General features: G+C 39.9%; 1 protein-coding gene across 1 annotated transcript in view; it reads right to left on the minus strand.

The window, feature by feature from the left end:
- The window catches only part of CDKAL1 (CDK5 regulatory subunit associated protein 1 like 1), a 621,394-nt gene that overhangs the window by 427,519 nt on the left and 178,307 nt on the right, over nucleotides 1-15,568 (minus strand). The window contains exon 8 of the mRNA XM_036255396.1: nucleotides 4,341-4,389. Within this exon, the coding sequence (XP_036111289.1) occupies nucleotides 4,341-4,389 (49 nt within the window). The remainder of the gene's footprint in view (nucleotides 1-4,340; nucleotides 4,390-15,568) is intronic.

Consider the following 15,568-nt stretch of genomic DNA (forward strand, 5'->3'; position numbering starts at 1 on the left):
TACCCTCAAACTAGACCTGCCAGTGAACATCCCCATCAACTTCATCTTCAACTCAACTCTTGCTGTAGCCCCTTACAATTTAATCCAACTGCAATCACTCAAGCCCACACTCCTCAGTGAGAAGCCATCGCTAATTAACCCAACCATGGAGGTAATAAGCTTTCTGTGATATTGTGATATAATAAAAATAAATATGTATGGTCTTTATTCGATTCCTGATAGAGTTCCTAAAACTCATAATTTCCTGAGTAAGAGGAGTGAATAGGTTTTTTTGTTGTTTACAAGCCCCTTTCAACCATATCTGAGTTAATGCTAATGAGGAAATTCTTGGAGGATTGGTGTGAAACCAGAGGGACCAACCATACATTTAGAAGGTTGGAACTTTCAGTCACACAGACCCTGCCTCCAGGGAGGGGAGAAGGGGCTGGACATTCAGTTCAATCACCAATGGCCAATTATTTAATAAATCATGTCCATATACTGAAGCTTCCAGAAAAACCCCAAATGATGGTTTGGAGAGCTTCCGAGTTGGTAAAAGCACTGGGTGTGGGGAGGGCAGTGCACTCGAAGAGCAGGGAAGTTCTGCGTTCCTTTCCACACGCCCTGCCCTGTACATTTCTTCATTCGGACAGTCCTGACTTGTCTCCCTTATAACAAACCAGTTGTAATAAGTAATCGAAGAGCAGGGAAGTTCTGCGTTCCTTTCCACACGCCCTGCCCTGTGCATTTCTTCATTCGGACAGTCCTGACTTGTCTCCCTTATAACAAACCAGTTGTAATAAGTAAAGGACTTTCCCAAATTCTGTGAGCTGTTCTCGCAAATTATTAAATCTGAGGAGGGGTCACAGGAACCCAGTTTAGAGTTGGTCTGTCAGAAGGCAGGCGACTGGCATCTGAAGTGGTGGGCAGTCTGGTAGGACTGAGACCTTCGCCTAGGACAGCTGCACCAACTCTGGGTGGCTGGTGTCAGAACTGCTTGGTGTAGAAAATGTATACATTTGGTGTCAGAAGTGTTGTGAGTATAGGAAAACAACTTACTTTCTATGATTTCCTATAGAAATTATATCTCTGCAAGCCATATGGCAGCCTCCTGAGCACAATGTTATTTACTACTCATTGTGTTTTAATAGACTATTTTCTAGAGTAGCTTTAGGTTCACAGCAAAATTGAGCATAAAATAGAGTTCCCATACTCCCTTTCCCCCTACCATACACACAGGCCCCCCATTATCAACATCCTCCACCAGAGTGGTGTATTTGTTACAATTGAGGAACCTACACTGATACATCATTTTCACCGAAACTCCACAGTTGACATTAATTGCCATTCACTCATGGTGTACATCCTATGGGTTTGGATGACATGTACCCACCATTAGAGTTTCAGACAGAATAGTATCACTGCCTTTAAAAAAATCCTCTTGCCCTGGCCAGATTGGCTCAGCAGTTAGAGTGTTGGCCCGCAGACCAGAGTCCCGGGTTTGGTTCCCACTAAGGGCACGTACCTGGGTTGCAGTTTGTCCCTGGCCCTGGTTGGGGTCACGTGAGTGGCAACCACTTGATGTGTCTCTCTCACATCAATGTTTCTCTCTCTCTCTCTCTTCCTCCCTCTCTCCTTCCCACTCTATCTGAAGATAAATGCAAAAAAAAAAAATGTCCTCGGGTGAGGATAAAAATAATTAATTAATTAGTTAATTAATTTAAAAATCCTCTGTACTCCAGCTATTCATCCATTTCTACCCCTGATCCCCTCCCCCAAAAACAATTGGTAACCACTAATCTTTTTACCATCTCCATAGTTATACCTTTTCCAGAATGTTATTTGGAATCACAGATTGACTTCTTTCATTTAATTTCCTTCTAAGTTTCCTCCCTGTCTTTTCATGATTCTGTGGTTCATTTCTTTTCAGCACTGAATAACATTCCACCATTTGGATGTACCAGCGTTTGTTTATGGATCATGCTTTGGAGGTTGTACCTAAAAAGTCACTGCCGTACCTAAGGTCACCAAGATTTTTCTCTTGTGTTATCTTCATTACCGTTAACTCCTTTCAAAAATTACAGAGCTGACAGTATACGCCTGGTACTCACAGAAGATAAACAAGGTAACAAGATGCTCAAACATCCTGAAGCACCACTAAACAAGCTCAATCAGGCATCAAGGCAGAGGCTCTCCACCGGGAGAGGGCAGAGGTCACAGTGCGGTGTGAATGCTGTCACACTTAAGGGCGCAGACACTGCAGCCAGGACTGACGCAGCTCCCTGCTCTGCCACTACTAGCTTTGTGGCCTGAGTCTCAAATTCCTCTCTGAAAAATGAGAATAACATCTGCACCCACTTCGCTTCACAGACCTGCCATGAAGATTAAATGACTTAATGCATGTGAAGGGCTCAGCATGGTGCCTGGGACACTCTACATGCGCAATAAATGCTAGTACTTCTGAATTCTCCAAGATAGAGTTGAGGTGTAGTTAGAAAAAAAATTCAAATTATCAATGCTAAAAATTTGTAATCATGACATTTATTTTATTTTGGAATTTCAAAGGAAGATTAAGCATGTCTCATTCTTATATTCTGTGGTTATCAGTCTCTAAATAAACCAAAGATTCAATATTAATGAGCCTGAATAACAGCATATGGAAGGCAGCAGAAAAAGTATGTGGTTAAAAAAAAAACCTCAATTTTAGGGAAGTAATCTACTTGGTTGTTTTGTTTTTTAAGCACATTTCTCACTCATAAGAAAATAGTAAAAATTATATTTTTTATTTTTTTAAATCCTCACCTGAGGATATTTTTTCTATTTATCTTCAGATAGAGAGAGAGGGAGAGAGAGGGAAAGAAAGGGAAAGACAGAAACATCGACATGAGAGGGACACATTGACTGGTTGCCTCCCGCATGACCCCAACCAGGGCCAGGGACGAACCACAACCGAGGTGCATGCCCTTGACTGGAATCGAACCCGCGACTCATTGGTCCATGGGTTAATGCTCTACTGTGGAGCCAAACCAGTCAGAGCAAAAATAGTAAAAATTTTAAATGAGACTTTCAATTCATTTAACTTAATATTTCAATATAATATTACTGTTTTTCATTTGTGCTCATCTAAAAGGAAAAACAGGCTACAAATATTTAGGAATCAAACTACAGAATTAGGAATGGCTTATTTCTCAGTGACATAAATAAAAATCTGTTTCAAAGAACATTGGCTAATGAAAGAAGCAAAGCATAATTCTATTTGCTAGTAAAACTGTAAAAATTACACCTTGGGAACCTGAAACACTAGTTTGAGGGAACAGATGCACCCCTATGTTCACTGCAGCATTATTTACAACAGCCGCGATGTGGAAAGCAGCCCGGTGCCCATCAGTAGAAAAGCTGTGGTACACAGACTACTACTCCACCATAAAGAAGGCTCTCCTACCCTTTGCAACAGCATGGAGGGACCTGGAGAGCATCATGCTAAGTGAAATAAGCCAATCAGAGAGAGACAAGTACCATATGATTTCACTCGTATGTGGAATCTAATGAACAAAATAAACTGACAAACAAAACAGAAACAGACCCATAGAGACAGAGAACAGACTGACAGCTGTCAGAGGGGAGGGGAGAGGGGGACTGGGTGAAAAAGGTGAAGGGACTAAGCAAAAAACAAAAACAACAACTGATAAAAACAGATAGCAGTAGAGGATCACCAGAGGAAAAGGGGTTTGGGGAGGCAGAAGAGAGTAAAGGGGAGATGAACAAGGATAAAAGGAGATTTGATTTGGGGTGGTGAACACATAGTACAATATACAGATGATGTGCTTTAGGACTGTACACCTGAAACCCATATACTTATGTTAACCAATGTCACCCCCAATAAATTCAATTAAAATATAAATAAAAGAACTATGAACTAACTTCCTTATATGCCAATCAAATATATGTCTCTTCTATGGGGTCATTCAATGCATGAAGTAGTTAGGGACAAAATTTTATAATTTTGTATCTAAAACATAAATTTTCACAAAGATGCTCAATGAATGATAACTAAGTAGTGTTTTTATAAAACACTACTTTAAAGCCCCAAAAGTCATTGCAACACCTGAAATGAAGGAACAGAAGACTGCCATGGTGGATGACTCTTTTTTAATTTGTCTAAAAGGAGAACAGTAAAATATAAAGAAACAGCAAAGAAGACAGAAAGAGTGGGAGGTGGTGCCTGACCCCTCCTTCTTGGAGCATGGTGACAGTAACCGGCTCTCCAGTCCCGTCCACCATCTCTCCACCCATCCAGGTTCATCTCCTTCAGGCAGTTTCGTATACACTGTATACCTCTGCTTACCTCACTTTCAAATTACCTTTCATTGTTTCCTCCACAACTTCTACTACACGATCTATCTGTTGAACCTAAAAAGATAACAAACTGTTAGACAAGCACTTTACACGGAGAAGAAATCTTAATTTACATTTAAATAAACTTCCTGGAGTTGTTGGAAGAGTTTATCAACATAAAGTAAAAAAGTCCTGAGACATACACTAAAGTTTCATTAAAACATGTCTCTTCACACAGAGCTTCAAGAAAAATGACAGAGAACGACAAGCTACACAAAAGGACATGCTGATATTAAGGGAATCTATCCCAAATACTCTGCTTTATTATTTTAACTGAAAAACCCCTTATAATGAATTTCTACCCTGTGTTGGGAACAGCGCTCAAGTCCATGGACTACAAAGTCAAGTAATAACAGCTCCTGCCCTGGACACCAGTGACTAAGAAAGATTTCCCAGGGTGTCATGAGATCAGAGAGGAAAGGCAATAAAACCTGACTGAGTGATCCGGGAATGCTTGTTGAGGGATAAACAGGATAGATTAGGAGAGGCCCACTAGGCAGACTGAGTTAGAGTGGCTAAAGCTTAGAAGGAAAATGGAAAAAGCAAAGACTGTAGTCCAAGAAGCTAAAGGAATAGTTAACTAAGAACAGATCATACGTTGATATTCAGTTCATTGTGGTTTTATTACAGAAGAAGATGTTCACTGAACAAATTCAAACAAAACAGTGATATAAAGCAGAAATAAAGCAACCATAATGTCCTCCATCCTCCATTTCCACTCCTCAGGTGAAATCACTCATAACAGTTTGATGGGTAGATACCAAGACATCTTCCAGCACTAAACATTCATATACAGGGTGGGGCAGAAGTAGATTTACAGCTATGAGTATGTAAAATAGTTCGTTCTTGTATTATTATTTATTAATTATTGTATTATTTTCCATAAGAACAACTGCAAACCTACTTTTGCCCCACCCTGTATACAGTAACCCCCCCTTATCCAAGAAGCATGGTTCCAAGACTCCCCCCAGTGGATACCTAAAATCACAAATCTTCTGTATTATGTTTTTCCCTTACACATATGCCTATAATAAAGTTTAATTTATAAATTAGGCACAATAAGAGATGAACAGTAATCAATAATAAAAGAATAATAACAGTGTACTGATAATAAGAGTTATGTAAATGTGGTCCCTTTCTCTGATAACCAGTCTGATCAAAGAGATGGCTACTCAGTGACTAGCGGGCGGGCAGCACAGACAGCATGGCTACGCGGGGCCAAGGGAAGACACCCCCAGAGGGCACAGAGTGCGACGGCGCAGGACAGCACAAGGCTTCTTCAAGCTCCTTAGAACACCCCATGACTTACAACTTATGAACTGTTTATTTCTGGAAACTTCCATTTAATATTCAGACTATGATTGACCACAGGTAACTGAAATTGTGAAAAGCAAAACCGTGCATAAGGGAATCTAATATAGTTCCGTTCTGTAGTCCCCCCCCCCCTTTTCCTTACAAATTATGAGACATAGAAGGATAATATGTAAAATAGACCTGTCCTTAATGTGTTTTCTGTACATCATCAGTCCATACAGGCCTACTTCATTCACTGTACTAGCTGCTCAGTACCTCATGTACAGATATACCGTAACACACATGGATCCACTCCCCTATTGACAGGCCTTTATGTTATTTCCAATCTTCACTCTACAACAACGCTGCAACAACCTCAACTGAGACGAGAAAGAACCTGTTTTTTAAAAAACTTTATTAAAAATGCACTGGCAGCCCTGGCCAGTTTGGCTCAGTGGTAGAGCGTCGGCCTGTGGACCAATGAGTCGCAGGTTCAATTCCGGTCAAGGACACATACCTTGGTTGTGGTTCATCCCCGTCCCTGGTCAGTGTCGTGCGGGAGGCAACCAACTGATGTGTCCCTCTCATGTTGATGTTTCTCCTCTCTCTCTCCTTCCCTCCCACTCTATTTAAAGATAAACAGAAAAATATCCTCCAGTGCGGATTCAAAAAAAAAAATTGCAATGTCAAATCTCTTTAAAATATTCCTTTGCCTCAGTGCCTTAAAGGAAATTAGAAAAACTTGTGAGAACACACTTGAATCCAGCTCTGCCTCTGCCCATTTAGCCCAGCATGGTGTTAGCAGCAGCAATAATTACTGGGAAATTGCCCCAAACAAACTTAACCTAATTGGAGATGTGTCTACCTGAACCACTGGAAGCATGAGGTTTGGTTTTATTAAGAGTCCATGTGTTTCCTTAAAGAATGTGATCAAAGCCAGGATAACAAGAAGTTCAAAGAGGAGGAAGTAGCCAACAGTGTTGTCAATTGCTACAAAGATAACGAACATATCAACTAAAATAGGTACGCCTGATTTAACAGTGAGGACTTCAATGAACTTAGGGTAAGCTGGAAATTCAGTAGTAATGAATCTTAAATAAGAAAATGGTGGGTGATCACTTCATAAGCTATATAAATGTCTCATCACTGTGGTGTACACCAGAAACACAATATAATATAATATAATATAATATAATATAATATAATATAATATAATATAATATAATATGTAACTGTGATTGACAAAGAAATGGTAACAGCTAATGCAGGTTACTGTTTCCAAATGCTGGGTAGAAACGGAAGGAGGAAGAGGACTCCTGGTAGCTGGAAGAAACTGAGTGTACATATGTCTTGGTTTACCAGCGGTTCTCAACCTTCCTAATGCCACGACCCTTTAATACAGCTCCTCATGTTGTGGTGACCCCCAACCAAAATTATTTTCGTTGCTACTTCATAACTAATTTTGCTACTGTTATGTCTTAGGCGACCCCTGTGAAAGGGTCGTTCAACCTTCAAAGGGGTTGTGACCCATAAGTTGAAAACTGCTTAAACTTTAAGCTAACATATTTAACTCATTTATTTATTTATTGGGGGGTTATATGCTGAGGAGAGAAAGGCAGTAAAGAAAAAGTAGTTGAAGATAGAATAATTGATGGAACAAGTAACTTCAGGAGGTGGAGAAGGTAAGATTCCAAACGCAGGTAGAGATGTAAGCCCAGAATGGAGAGGGGCCAAGTCATCTTCTGAAACCACGGGTTAGGAGGAAAGCTTGGGCACAAGCGCTCGTACTTGCAATGAGGTCACAGAGAACGCCAGGCAAGCTTCCCACCTGTCGGCCTCACCTGACTCAGAAGAATAAGAACCAAGTTCATCTGCTAAGAGTGAGAAAGCATAGTGCTAAAGCAGAACAAAATGAATGTTTAAAATACCTGTGGAAAGTTTAACACCTGTTTAAAAAGGTGATGCCTAGGTACATGTAAAATTGCCAGACCGTGTTGAGATACCAGTTGAAACTACAGATGATGAATTTTTAACAATGACTCTATGTATAGCTGTAATTTTTCTTAGGGCATAGCAATTCTTGTGTAGGAGCCAAAGAGTTAAATAAATGGACTGATCCAAGGTCCGTTCACTCCATCACTCAGTCATCCACTCATTCATCATTTATTGACTATCGAACCAGGATAGTTCAAAGGGCTGGGAAAACAGCACTGATTTATAGGATGGACTTGAAGGATATGGCGGAAAGGAAATTATGCAGTTTGGCCACAATGAAGCTCAGAGAATAGGTCAGACAGGCAAAGAAGTAGAGCCAGAAGTGAGAAATGAAGTGGCTGAGGTTTAGGGAAAAGAAGGAATAAAAGGGAGAGTGGGAAGAAGGAGGGACGAAGGCAAGACAAAAAGAAGAAAAGAGTAGAGGAGATTCTTATCAGAGTAAAGATACAGGCCTTTAGGATTTTTGAAGACTACTAAGGTCCCAGATCTGGTCATGAGAACAAGCTGCTGGGACAGGATGAAGGTGATAAGTACTGGCTGAGAAGGAAGTAAGAGGTTGGAATGTCACATCAGGTCGTTCAGGTTGCCCATGACATTAGAGACATGAGTCGGATGAGGAAGAGTTGGTCAAATTTCCCAGTGAATTTGGGTGATTAAGATATCAGTTGAGGATAGAAGACAGAGCATAACAGGGATACACTATGAGATAATTCAATGAAACCCAAACCAAAATGCTTGCACATGCAGCTGGGGACATAATAGCTCAGAGTGGACACTGCTCCAGGCTGGCAGCACATGGACGGAATGAGCAGCCGTGTCCCTAGAGAAGGCTCATAGTAACACGTGCAGGGGGCAGTTCAAGGTGAACAAATTGAGGTTAAGCTAAAACTATAAAATTCTTAGAAAGAAACCACCATAATTCTAGATAAACCTTGGAGCAGACAATGGTTTCTTATATATTATACCAATGAGCAACAACAACAAACAAAAAGATAAAGTAGACATCATTGAAGTTAAAAACCTCCTGATGAATCAAATGGCACCACCAAGAAAGTCACAAGACAACAGAGAATATAAAATTTCTGCAAATCATAAATCTGACAAGGGACTTGTATCTAGAATACATAAAGGACTCCTACAACTAAACAATGCAAAGACAAATGAACTATATCTGAATATCTGAATATACGCTTCTCTAAGGAAGATATAGAAATAACCTTACGTAAGCACATAAAAAGATGTTCAACATCATTTGCAAAACAGGGAATACAAATCACAACTACGGTGTAGGAATGGGGAGTTCTTGATAATGGGTAGAGATTTTCCATTTAGAAAGAGAAAAACCTTCTGAAAACAGATGGTAGAGATGGTTGCACAGGAGTGTGAATGTGCTGAATGCCACTAAAAGGTATACACTTAAAATTGGTAAAAAGAATAAATTTGTTTTATATATTTACTATCATGAGAAACCATTTCATCCCCACTAGGATGGCTATAATAAAAAAGACAGGCAAGCCTGGCTGGTGTGGTTCAGTTCGTTTAGTGTTGTCCTGTGCACAGCAAGGCTGCCAGTTCGATTCCCAGTCAGGACACAGATGGAAGACAAAAGATTGATGTTTCTGCCCTGGCCTGTTTGGCTCAGCGGTTAGAGCGTCCACCTGCGGTCCGGAAAGACCCGGGTTCGGTTCCCGCTAAGGGCACGTACCTCGGTTGCAGTTTGTCCCCGGCCCTGGTTGGTCGTGCGGGTGGCAGCCACTCGATGTGTCCCTTTCACATCGATGTTTCCCTCTCTCTCTCTTCCTCTCTCTCCCTCCTACTCTGTCTGTACAAAAAATGGAAAAATGTCCTCAGATGAGGATTAAAAAAAAAAAAAAAAAAAGATTGATGTTTCTCTCTCACACCAATGTTTCTCTTTCTCTCTCTCTACCTATCTCTCTCCCTCTCCCTCTCCCTCTCCCTCTCCCTCTCCCTCTCTTTCTCCCTCCCTCTCTCTAATAAGAATGTCCTTAGGTGAGAATTTTTTTAAAAAGGACCAGAAAAAAAATGTGTATACATAAAAAGAGAATTATTAGCAAATTTGTTAAAAATTAACATTTGGAGAACATAGGTAATGAGTATATGGTAATTACTTTAGCAGCTTTTCTGTGAATGTAAAATTATGTCTAAATAAAAAGTGCTTAAGTAAAATACACACATTTGTGTGTGTGCTGAATAGATTTTTTTTCACTCTGATGGTCACACAGAATTTGTATGCATGTATACAGCTCAAAGTATAGCCTCTGCTTTATCAAAGTAATCGATTACATCTGCCTTCGCGGCACAAAAGTAAACACTGCCTGCCGGTGAGTATTTAATCACCGGGGGGAGTGAGAAGGCTCCGGGACTTTAAAAATAAGGGTCTACCAAAATTGAAGAAAAAAATTAAAAAGTGTTTGATTACCAACGAGCAGGGGAGAAGTTCATTAATGATTTAATGAAAATGTTGTGTCATTTCCATTTTCCGCAAGGAGAATATCTGGAGGAAGGGGGTGAGAGGGAAAAAGAAGGGAAGACAGAAAAGAGGGAGAAGAGTGGGGTGAGTTAAATAGAAGAAGGAGAAGTTAGGAAGCAAAAAGAAAAAGGATTGGGATGAGAAACAAGAAGAGAAAAAAACCAAGCATGAGCGAAAGAACAAACTCAAGATTCACATACAGTAAAGAAGAATACATTGCATTCATTCTGGGGAGAAAAGGAAAGCTGTTCTTAATTAATACTATAAATTGTAACCCTGAATACACAGAGCTTAGTCTCTGGCATATAATTCAAATAAAATAAATAAAACAGTATCTTGTGTCCTCCAGGCACTTAGTTATAAATATACAGAGAAAAAAAAAAAAAGACACGCAGTATGTTCTATTACTGGCTCCATATGTTCTCAACAATGAAAAAAGGAGTTGGTGAATAAACAATTCATAAATAACATCAATGAGTCATTCTGCTGCAGAACTTTGAAAAGAAATCAATAAAAATATTTTATTCAGCTATTATGAACCTCTCCAAATTTATAAGTAAACATATATTGAAGAAATAAACCTATACAAAGACACCTACAGCAAATAAAAGTGCTATTCAGAAGTGCCCTAATTGTTTGGAGCACGGCTAGCCAATAGAATGTTGTGCGGTGATGGGGATGTGTGTGCCCTATGCTGCCCAGCATGGCAGCCGCATTTAGTTTGGGCGTACTGGAAATGTGGCTACTGTGACCAAGGAATTAAAATTTAACTGTAATTAATTTAAATAGTCACACATCGCTACTGGCGACCACACTGCAGAGCACAGCTTCGGAGGACAGCTAACGGAGACCCAGTCTGTGGTCATGTATGGCAGCCCTAGGAAACGAATGTGTATCTCAAACACAATTTTGCCAAGTTGGCTAAAAACAAGTCAGTCAGGGAGCAAGCTGACATTATTCTGCAGAGGTTTTGTTTTAGCATGTACTTGAAGAATCTTTTTGTCTGAACAGCCAGCAGCTAGATAAGTTAATGCCTGGTAATAACCCAGCGATAGCCCTGGCCGGTTTGGCTCAGCGGTTAGAGCGTCGGCCTGCGGCCCGGAGAGACCCGGGTTCGGTTCCCGCTAAGGGCACGTACCTCGGTTGCAGTTTGTCCCCGGCCCTGGTTGGTCGTGCGGGTGGCAGCCACTCGATGTGTCCCTTCACGTCGATGTTTCTCTCTCTCCCTTCCTCTCTCTCCCTCCCACTCTATCTGTACAAAAAATGGAAAAATGTCCTCGGGTGAGGATAAAAAAAAAAAAAAAAAAGAAATAACCCAGCGATAGCTAACATTTCTTAAGCAATTACTATGCCCCAGGCTCCGAGGTAACACAATGCACTCTCTCATGTAAGCCTCACAGCATTCCTAGGCTAAAGACTACCGTTCCTTCGGAGGGTTAGGGAACTGAAGCATCAGCACATCCAGCTAAGTTCTTGCTGAGTATTTCTAGATCTTATGTAGGAATGGCACATAGGTGGCACATTTCATGAATTTCCCTTTTCCTGTATATACAAAGGTGGTTACTAAATGATCACAGAACGCTATCCAATTGAACCTGGACTTTTAAGACACCCAGGCAACAACAACCCTCCCACACTCTCCCCCACAAGTCGCCACTGGCACGCACGCATTCACTGGCAAACATCTACTGAGCACCAGCCAAGCACTACACACTGCTCCAGGAACTGGGGATATAATGTTAAAGGATACCAAGCCCCTGCTTCATGGACCTTACATTGTAACCAGGGAGACAAACATGTAAATAATTGAAAATGTTCATTTCCTATCATGACAGATGCTACCAAGAAAAATAAATTCAATTAAAGAATAAACTTAAAAAAAGAAAAACAAAAAGAAAAGAAAATGTGGGAGTGGCAAGAGGTGGAGAGAGCATGTTCGCAGTAGTGGTCCAGGTAAACCTCGAAACAGGTAGCATTAATCCCGGGACCTGGACCCTGAGACAGAAGCATCAACAAAACATATAAGGCTGAGAGACGGTCCGGCCAGTGTGGCTCAGTGTTGAGCGTCGACCCATGCACCAAGGATCACTGGTTCAATTACCGGCCCGGGTTGTGGGCCCGATCCCCAGTGGGGGGCACGCAGGAGGCAGCCGATCAATGTTCTCTCTCATCAATGTTTCTAACTCTCCCTTTCATTTCCTCTCTCTCTCAAATAAATAAAGGAAAAGATTCTTTAAAAAAAAAAAATAGGCTGAGAGACAGAAATGATGAAAAGTGAGGAGCAGATTGGTAGGAAATGGAGTCAGAAATTAAGGGAAGTCTACAGGGCTGGGCAAAAGCAGGTTTACAGTTGTTCATATGGAAAATAATAAATAATAATACAAGGATAAAGTCTGTTTTGCATACTCCCAAGAGTAGGTTTTGTGCACCCGCCCCCTGTATGTGAGACCATGTAGTTCATACAGTGCAGTTTACATTATATTCTCTCAGCAAAAGAAAGTCACTGGAGGGTTAGAAGAACAATCTAACAGCATTGCTCAGACCAGTCCTGTGGAAAATGTATAGGAACTACTCTTTATCCACATTCTCTGTTACGTGGTGTGAGTCTTTTTATACTTACCTGAATCTGGTTGGGGTTTTACTATCCCTTGACTTTATCCCAACACCTCCCAAATCCTTTCAGGAGTAAGGGTGTATCTCCATTATCCATACATACAAACCCAGATGCAGAGGAACTTTCTCATTAGCTCTCTTAATTTTGATTGTATATAAATAAACTAGGACAACCTGACATCATACTAATTAAGAAATACCAACCCAAAACTACCTTAAAATTCTACCAACCTTTAAAAGAAAAAAGTCTTTCTATCTCTGTAAGAACTATACACATAAAAAGACTTTGCCATTGTGTGTTCAAAATTTTCACTTTTATAACGAAAATAAGATTCAACAATCAACATCTGACAGGTTCAAGTTCAGTACTGACTTCTCTAAAAAAATATTTTTCTCTCTAAAAATTTCTCTCCAAAAATTTTTCTCCTAGCTCTTAAGAAAAGTCCTTACTGAATAAATAGTATTTATTGGAGGAGAGCTCAATTTCCAAATCTCTTCAATTTGGGGAAATCCACAGCAGTTACCAAACTAATTTAACATCTTTCAACTCTACTAGATGAAAGATTTATTGAATTCACAAGCCTGTGAACAAATTTGCTAATGAGTTAAACAAAAGAGCACTTGATGCTACATGAGGTTTAATTCTTTGAACAAAACTTTTCCATTTTCTTTCATCTTCTTTTATCTCTTTGTTGAGAAAAATTTTTCTCAATAGAAGGAATAGCCCTTTAATCAAAAATTATATAACAGCACATTCCACACATGACTAAAAGCATATTTTTGACCTGAATGGTACCAGTGAGTGGCTAACACTTAGTAAGAGATAAAAATTACTAATTGAAAGATGAGGCGAGGCTAGATGACGGCAGCAAAATTAGTATCAGGACCAGGAACTTCTTTCTCTTAAATCTAATTAAAATACCTATAAAACTTTCTGTAGTGGGGGAAAAAATATCTCAGCAATTATAACAAAATTCAACATGCTATACGCAATTATATAGAAACCCATTTGGGAGGAACATTAGAATATTGTCATTAAATAACAGGACATGTTATAAAGTAAAAAATCTTGTTAAAGTGTTACCAAAGTTAAAAAAGTAATATGAGAACTAAATCAGAAATACACATTAGAGATATAAACTAATAAACACCGCATTATGCAGCAGGCAGAATAACAGTCTTTCAAAACTGTTCAGATGTCCTCAACCCAGACGGTGACTATGTTACCTGACATGGCAAATGGACTTTTTCGAGGTGACTAAGGACCTTGAGATGATGGGATTAGCCTGGTTTGGCCACATGGGCCCAATCTATTCCCATGAGGCCTTAATGGCTGAGGGACGGTATTGTTCCCGAAGGTTGACAGGAGGCCACAAGTCAAGGAATGTGAGTGGCCTCTGACCCTGGAAGAGGAAAGAGAAAGGACTCTCCCCTAGGGCATCCAGAAGAGAATGACCACTGTCCTGACTGCAGTCCAGTAAAGCCCATGTCCAACCTGTGATCTCTAAAATATCTGTTATCCTAGGCAACTGTGTTTATAGTAATTTGTTATGGGGCTTACAAACTAATACATCAATTAAGAAACAAACACATGATAGAGTTAGCATAAAAGAGAAAAAGGATAAATTTAAAAATAACTTCTGCTGGAATAGCTAGGAATAATATAGGAAAAGTATGTAAAAGTCACACCTTATATTTAACAAACATTCACTCAACAAATATTTATTGAGTCAGGCACTGTACTGAGCACAGGAAATAATGTAAAAATGTGAAATAATAGCAAACAAAATATCTGGCTTTTTAGAGCCGGTAAGTATCCATCACAGCCAACTGCAAATAGATTAAAGAGTTGAATAAATCCTTTCCACTCTTTAAAAACAGATAGAGAGGAATCGGATACTTTATCAGACAGACCTGTCCCTAGATCCTGGGAACATAACTTTTCAGTTTTGAAAATACAAAAGAAATGACCCACCTAGCCCCCACAAAATATTCAAGGTGTCTAGTATATCAAAATTTTGAAAGACAGTGAAGAATGATGACAAAAAGACAGACAAATCTTTTCTCTGTGTTGAAATTTCTACTGATTTTCTACTGTTGAGTTGTAGGAGTTCCTTATATATTCTGCATACAAACCCTTTTAGGAGCTATGTGTTTTGCAAATAGTTTCTCCCAGGCTATGGCTTGTCTTTTCATTTTCTTAATAGCATCTTTTGAAGAAAAGAACTTAATTTTGATGAAGTTCACTTTATTAATTTCTTTTCTTTCTTTCTTTTTTTTTTTTTTATATCCTCACCCAAGGACATTTTTCGATATTTTGTTCAGATAGAGTGGGAGGGAGAGAGAAAGAGAGAAACATCGAAGCGAAAGGGACACATCAAGTGGTTGCCACCCGCACAACCCAACTAGGGCCAGGGACAAACTGCAACTGAGGTAACATGCCCTTAGAGGGAACCGAACCCGGGTCTCTCCAGACTGCAGGCCAACGCTCTAACCGCTGAGCCAAACCGGTCAGGGCTAATTTCTTTTCTTTCATGTCCTAAGAAATAGTTTCACATTTGTGTATGTGTCCTGCTTAATAGTGTTCTATTCATAGATACAGTGACCTTTTTGTTGGTTGCCAGATGGAAGGGGGGTTGGGGAGATGGGAAGAAAAGGTGAAGGGATTCAGAAGTACAAATTGGTTGTCACAGAAGAGTCATGGGGATGTCAAGTACAGCATAGGGAATACAGTCAATAATATTCTAATAACTGGCATGGTGCTGGATGGATGTGGGATTTATTGGGGTGATCCCTTATTAA

Source organism: Molossus molossus, unplaced genomic scaffold (assembly GCF_014108415.1).
Source record: "Molossus molossus isolate mMolMol1 unplaced genomic scaffold, mMolMol1.p scaffold_m16_p_12, whole genome shotgun sequence".
Taxonomy (NCBI): domain Eukaryota; kingdom Metazoa; phylum Chordata; class Mammalia; order Chiroptera; family Molossidae; genus Molossus; species Molossus molossus.